Here is a 7,562-nt window from a genome sequence, read left to right on the forward strand (position 1 = left end):
CGGCCACCCCCAGGTCCGGAACGGCTGGCACGTCGAGAGGCGCCGAGGGAGCCGGAGCCGGGGCCGACCCCATCATCCCCAAAGGTACGACAGGCGAAGGTGAGGGCGAGGCGACCGGGGTCGGGTCAGCCACGGCGGAGAGAGAGGCGAAGATGCCAGAGGAGGTACCATCGGGGGAGTTCCAGGACGACACCGGGAAGACCTGGAGGCTCGCGTCGGACGCGTTGAGGCCGTCATTGGGAGTCGTCGGCCTAGAGCACCTCCTAGTCATGCTCGAATCTGCTCTCTCTCGCTCTATGATAGTTTGTCGGCATTTGGGTGGAGCAGATTCTGGGACATACATTGTTTCTGCTCCTTTTCTATTGCTTCTTTGTTCACATGGCGTATTTTGCCTTCGACATGTGCACCTGGTTGAAGGCGCATCAAATACCCGTCCGAGGCCTCTTCAACCTCCATCAGCGGCCACTTTGAATGTTTCAAAACTTCAATAGTGTTGAACTAGTTCAGCAAATATGCCCTAGGCTTTTGCCCTCTTTTTCCAAACAAGAACTGAGTACCGCTTTTTACCTTGCTCGTAAAAAAATCAGACCTAGGATCTTAGCACAGAGGTGCCACATTTCAAATATCCTGAATTTTTACACTATCTATTGTATAATTACCGAAAAAAGCTTTTGCCCCATTTTATATATAAAGCCACGACTAGAGAAACAAATCCGGATACAACACGCCATCACCCCACGCAACACGCACACCCAAGGCAAGATACAAGGATGCCGATGCACCGCAACACTACCCAATCGACCACCAAGCACACTATGGATGAGCCAAAAGAAACTACTTGGGCCGATGAGGACCTCTCGAGACCTAGCCACCGAGAAGTGAAGCAAGACAGTGACGAAGCATGGACTCCAAGGCGGTGCCTTCAAGAAGGGCACGACACCGATAGTCGCCACCGCCCGACCCCGAGGATCAAGTTTTCACCCGGAGCAACGTGGAGAGAGGAGTACACCACGACAGAGCCTTCATGAAGGAAACGACGCCCGTGGCCGCCGCCACCGTCGGCCGGAGAAGACCGGGCAAGTTATGCACTTTGGTGTTAACCCTCCGCCAAACCACCATGCTACGCCAAACATCACCAACCATGCCACCCGCGTGACCATGGCTGCCCGACCGCAGCCAAGATACGCGCTCCGCCCACGAACACCGCGTCTCCCGCCGCCAGGGCCGCCGCCCTGCATCCAAGCAACTCCGAGAACGCCCAAAGGCCTTGGTTTTGGCCTGACTGGCAGCACACGCCAATGGATCCCAACAGCCGCCCTGCCTCGAACATCGCCAGAACCTCGTCAGAGGGCACACGGCCGAGGAAAGGGGGAGGAGGAGCGGGCGCGTCTGGATCGGTGCACCCCCGCACCGGCCACGGGTGGCCCGACATCGGGGCCTCCCATCCCTCCTGAGAACTCCCCACCGGACACACCTCGTGTCGCCTCACAGTGGCTGCTGACACGGCCTGACGCGAGGCCACCAACGACAGCCTGCCCAACCATTGACAAGGAGCATCAAGTCACCCCTCACCCGCAGCCGAGAGCACTTATCGGAGAGCCATCACGCGCCGCTCGCCGTCGTCCAGGGGCCGAAACAGGGGAGGCCTGAATGGAGCCCGGCCAACACGCACCACCAGCACGCGCACCCGCCGCGTGCCCGACCACCGCGCTGCACGCAGCAGCAGAAGCTCCCGCGCCCGCCTGCGAGGCGCCGCGCGTCGCCCGCGCCCGCCGGACCGCCAGATCCGGCCAAGCCCAGACCTGGCCGCCGCCGCAGCCACGAGCGCGAGCCGCCCCGTGCAGTCCACTGCGCCGCCACCATGTCCTCGCTACCCCCGCCGTCAAGGCCCGCCGCCGCGCCTCTGCGCCCCGCACCAGCGCGAAGCACCGCCGTCCGCCTCCGCCCCGCGCCAACAGCCTCCAAGCGGGATGAAGAAGAGTCCCGCTGCCACCGGCGCCGGTGGGCTTTGCCCGGCAGCGTGGTCCGGGGCGGCGAGGGAGGGAAGGAACGAGGGGAGGCCTGAAGCCGGCGGCTAGGGTTTCCCCCCCGGTCGCCACACGGGAGCGACGCGGGGAGGGGGATTGCCAAGTCTTTGTAGTTGCTATAGTATAATTTGGTCTAAACATCATCATAATCTCAATAAACAGTCTTTTTTTAGGGTTAAAGCATAGCTTTATTACGATAACTGGGTGGGCAGATCGCCTAAAACAGCTCCGGCCACTGGCGCCGGTACATCCACGTCCCACAACCTGGGTTCATTCACATTACACTCATAGCCCAACTTGGCAAGCTCGTGTGCAGCACGGTTAGCATCTCTACTACAAGCACTTACATTGCATTTAGAGAACCATAAATGCATTTGTATCTCCAGGTCCTCCAGAACTGTCGCATAGGCAGAGGAGTCTGGGTCCCTCCGACCCAGTGCAGCTTGCAGCAGTTGTGAATCCGTCTCAATGCAGATGCGGATTGCCCCAATTTGGGTGGCCAGGTCCACAGCGCTCACCGCTGCCTGAAGTTTAGCTGCGAATGCATCATATACGTGGTCAGACTTTCCTGGCAAACAAGCAACCACGTCACCCGGATGGTCTCGGACGACGACACCCCAAGCAGAATATGAGCTCCCAAGCACATGGGCTCCATCGATGTTGAATTTAAGCACGTCCATGTCAGGTGGTCGCCATTTGAGTCTCTCCTTCTGGCCTCCAATTTTGTTCTTTCCAACAATTTCCCACTACTCCATTGTGGCCACCCTCGTCTTATGTGCAATTTCCTCAGGACGTAGTCTTCCTTCCTTCTTGCGCACACGGTTTCTCTCGTTCCACCACTCCCACCAGAAGTACAATATTTACACACGATCTTCCATTTTCAGAGTCCAGATATAATCAAGGAGAGCTTCCACTGTGTTATAATTCTCAATTGCCCTACGCACCGCTTCCAGGCCCATGGTTCTCCAGACTTCTTTGACAGCCTTGCAACGGACAAAGAGGTGTCCACCGTCCTCCACATTTCTGCTACAAAACAAGCACCTAGTGTCCTCTAGCTCAAAACCTCTATTGATCAGGTTGGCCCTTGTAGCATTAACCTAGAAAATCTGCCACACAGGGGGACTCCCCCACACAACAAACAATAATCCTATAATAAACTGCAACAAATCCTCGTTCGTTGCAAAAAAGAAATGTTGAAAACGTGTCACAACACCCGCAACATATAAAAAACTGATGTATGAAAAGATAAAATCCTAACTAGTCTACGGCATGTTGTTCATGGTACACAGCAAACGCCATACACATTTGCAGCACGCCGAAACATCCAGAAATCTCGATTTAACCAGAGGAACGCTCATGGCCACGGATCAGTCATCCGAGTTGGGTTGTTTTTCCTTTTGCAAATTCTATCCCCAAACAATTCGGAAAAGGAAAATTCCCCAAAAGAAAACTCCACACGGGAAGGCCAAACCGCAACGGACTACGTGAAAGGCACATCATACATACATAGCCCCGCGATATCTCCCCTCGAAACCCACCCCCAGCATTGCCACACCACCGCGCTCCGCGTCTTGCCCCGGTTCAGTTCGCCTCGAGCTCTAGCCAACCGCTCGCCGCAGAGAGGAGAGGAGAGCCCCCGCCCCCGCTCGGCGACTGCCTCTCCCGCGCGCTCGCGCGGATGACGAGCGCCACGGTCGTCGACGAGAAGGTCCTCGGCGACTGCCTCAACGAGATCACCCGCGCGCTCCTGCAGGCCGACGTCCAGTTCGACATGGTCCGCGACATGCAGGCCAGCGTCAAGCGCGCCGTCGACCTCGGGGCGCTCGCCGCCGGCACCGACAAGCGCCGCGTCATCAAGACGGTAATGTCCCAGACCCCGCCCTGCCCGCAAGCGCCGCGAATTCTCTCGTGTAATTTCGGGGAGAGGTTTTGCATCCGCGGCCATCTTGATTGAATCGCCTTCCGTGTGTGTCGTCGTTGCTGTAGGCCGTCTTCGATGAGCTGTGCAACATGTTGGACGCTGGGAAGCCCGCCTTCGCTCCTAAGAAAGGGAGGCCGTGCGTGGTCATGTTTGTTGGTCTGCAAGGTCAGTATGCCCTGACTGCTGCTACGTCATTCTGTCCAAATTCTGTATTGTGGTATACATACCTGATGTTTTAGCAATTGCATCCGCCCAAATGGACATATGCGGCATCTGTTATTCCTTTGGAGGACATTATTTCACGGTTAAATTCGATGAGAACAACGTTATCAATTTCATAGTGACTTGATTAGTTCTGATTAAGCTGTTTACCAGCTTGTTTATATGAAGGGGGGCAAACGATTGAAACAAATTAACATTGGTCAAGCCTTAGTCACCTTCAATGTTACTTTTACTTCGGCGAGCTACAGGCATATGATTCTCTCAAGCTGATTTTTTTTTTGGATACAAGAAGCGATGTAATTGGAGCTGTAGTGGTCAAACATTCTTATGTTGCTTTGGGGTGGATACCTGATATGTTGCAAATTTTGTTCTAAAAGAAATATATACTATTGCAAGTTTTCTCATCTTGGATGGGTAGTTTGTAATTAGAGAGACATTTCGGTGATTAGATTGCATTCTTATCATACTACTATTTGGCTTCTGCATGTTGGTTGCATTGACTACAACATCTTGTTCATGCAGGTTCTGGGAAAACTACCACTTGTATGAAATATGCTCATTATCATCAGAAGATAGGATTCAAACCAGCACTGGTTTGTGCTGATACATTCAGGGCTGGTGCTTTTGATCAGTTAAAACAGAATGCGACAAAGATCATGGTTCCTTTTTATGGAAGGTACACTAGTACCTCTTATCACTTCAACTGCTTATGATTTGTGATCTCTTTTTTTTTCCTAATTGTTGTGTCACTGCAGCTATATGGAATCTGATCCAGTAAAAATTGCTGTTGAGGGCGTGGAGAGGTTTAGAAAAGAAAATTGTGATCTCATAATTGTAGATACAAGTGGAAGACACAAACAAGAAGCATCCCTCTTTGAAGAAATGCGCCAAGTTTCAGAAGCAACGGTAATACACTCAGAACTCTTACTTTCAGTTATAACCTGAACCAAATGAAAAAAAATCTTACCTGCATTGTGACGATATCATGCAGAAACCAGACCTGGTAATATTTGTGATGGATGGTAGCATTGGTCAGGCTGCATTTGCTCAGGCCCAGGCATTCAGGCAAAGTGTTCCAGTTGGTGCTGTAATTGTTACAAAAATGGACGGCCATGCGAAAGGAGGTGGCGCACTTAGCGCGTTAGTATTCACTTCCCTTTTCTTACACTACCCTCTTGGTGCCATTTCCTCTTTCCTAGTTTATGAATTGAGTAACAAATTAAGAACATTAACATTAAAGAACCTGAGAGCAATGTAGCATACATAACATCATTAACATTTAACGTTTTTGTTTCTCTTCAGTGTCGCAGCAACGAAAAGTCCAGTGATATTTATTGGAACTGGAGAACACAAAGACGAGCTAGAAGATTTTGATGTGAGACCATTTGTTGGTCGCCTATTAGGTCAGTGTAAATATTAGGTGTGGCGTGTTACCTGTGTATTCCCTTTATCCTCCTTGTACATTGTGCAATTGGCAGGTATGGGAGATTTACCGGGCTTGCTGAACAAGGCTCGTCAAGTTGTATCCACCGATCAACAACCTGACCTTATGAAGAGACTGATGGAAGGAAACTTTACTCTGAGACTTATGTACGAGCAATTCCAGAACCTTGGTAAAATTGGCTCTATTGGCCAGGTAAGCTTGCTTTAGTCTTTCAATTTTCTTGGATATATGGTGAAATGTAATACTGTAGTAAATCAAGGGCTCGATTGCTGTTTGATATAGGGAACATATCAAATGTGGATTATTTTTATCTTTGTAGATCTTCTCCATGTTGCCTGGATTTAGTTCTGGATTGATGCCACAAGGACATGAGAAGCAGGGTGAGGCTAAGATAAAACGGTATATGACGATGATGGATTCCATGACAGATGCAGGTAAGTTGGGTTGGTGAGTCAACCCATGCGTGCATATATATTACCAAGACTAACACCCTAGTGGTCTATTGTGCTTACGTCCAAATATCATTGTAGAGCTTGACAGCGCAGATCCAAAGCTGATGAAGGTGTAGAAGTGCATGCTCTAGCCAATGCAACCAAAAGACCGATCTGATGGAAGAGACTAGGCAACACATTATACGTCAACACTCCCCCTCACGTGTGGCTCCCTCAGGCCTAAACGTGGACCGAAAGTGGGCTGCAATTTTAATTGCGCCAGCCGGGTCTTGAACTCAAGACCTCTTGGCTCTGATACCATGTAGAAGTGCATGCTCTAGCCAATGCAACCAAAAGACCGATCTGATGGAAGAGACTAGGCAGCACATTATACGTCAACAGAAGGAATCACGGATTGTTCGGATTGCTCGGGGATCTGGCCGGCCTGTCAGGGATGTCTTGGACATGCTGGAAGAATACAAACGGCTTGCGAAGATGTGGAGCAATGTAATAAAACGGCTAAGGAAGTCAAACAAAGGAAACACGAATGCTCAGCACATCAGCAAGTCCCTCCCTCCGGAGCTACTGACTCAGATAGGTGGCATTGGTGAATTACGGTCTTTGCTGAATCAGACGGTCTCAAAAGAAATGGGCGGTGGTGATAGGTAACTTGAACGGATTAAGTAGGTTGTAATCGGCAATCTTCGAGGCTCTACATGCAGAGTTTTGAACTAGAGGATACACACGTGCCAAATTGTAAATTGGTTTGTTCACAGTAACATTTTAGCCCCCAATGGTTCTTATATAGTTATTGAATGAATTGTCTGTTGGTAAAGTCAAACCGGGAGATATTTTCCCAGATTGATCCATTTAAAAAAGATTTTGTGCTAAACTTAAAGCACTTGAATTAACCTAGTTTTTTTTCAATACGAGGACTACATATGTAATTGTTCTACCAATTTACTGATACTGGAAATAACTACACAGAAAAATAGGGGGATACTTGAGGGAGTCCTGGATTAGGGGGTCCTCAGACAGCCGGACTATGTACTTTGGCCGGATTGTTGGACTATGAAGACTTCGTCCCGTGTCTGGATGAGACTCTCCTTTGCGTGGAAGGCAAGCTTGGCGATGCGGATATGTAGATTCCTTTCTCTGTAACCGACTTTGTGTAACCCTAACCCCCTCCAGTGTCTATATAAACCGGAGGGTTTAGTCCGTAGGACGACAATCATAATCTCATAGGCTAGGCTTCTAGGGTTTAGCCATTACGATCCCGTGGTAGATCAACTCTTGTAATACTCATATTCATCAAGATCAATCAAGCAGGAAGTAGGGTATTACCTCCATAGAAAGGGCCCGAACCTGGGTAAACATCGTGTCCCCCGCCTCCTGTTACCATTAGCCTTAGACGCACAGTTCGGGGCCCCTTACCCGAGATCCGCCGGTTTTGACACCGACATTGGTGCTTTCATTGAGAGTTCCACTGTGACGTCGAAGATAGGCTTGATGGCTCG

General features: G+C 50.4%; 1 protein-coding gene across 1 annotated transcript; it reads left to right on the plus strand.

Moving 5' to 3' along the window:
* Window positions 1-3,296: 3,296 nt before the first annotated feature.
* LOC119279667 (signal recognition particle 54 kDa protein 2-like) lies at window positions 3,297-6,886 on the plus strand. Its single transcript, XM_037560836.1, has 11 exons — window positions 3,297-3,308; window positions 3,538-3,888; window positions 4,014-4,113; window positions 4,693-4,846; window positions 4,926-5,076; window positions 5,162-5,310; window positions 5,473-5,573; window positions 5,649-5,806; window positions 5,934-6,048; window positions 6,145-6,176; window positions 6,451-6,886. The coding sequence occupies exons 1-11, from the start codon at window positions 3,297-3,299 to the stop codon at window positions 6,712-6,714; spliced, it is 1,587 nt and encodes a 528-aa protein (XP_037416733.1). The 3' UTR covers window positions 6,715-6,886.
* The last annotated feature ends 676 nt before the right edge of the window (window positions 6,887-7,562 follow it).

Source organism: Triticum dicoccoides, chromosome 3B, assembly GCF_002162155.2.
Source record: "Triticum dicoccoides isolate Atlit2015 ecotype Zavitan chromosome 3B, WEW_v2.0, whole genome shotgun sequence".
In the NCBI taxonomy this organism is placed as follows: Eukaryota; Viridiplantae; Streptophyta; class Magnoliopsida; order Poales; family Poaceae; genus Triticum; species Triticum dicoccoides.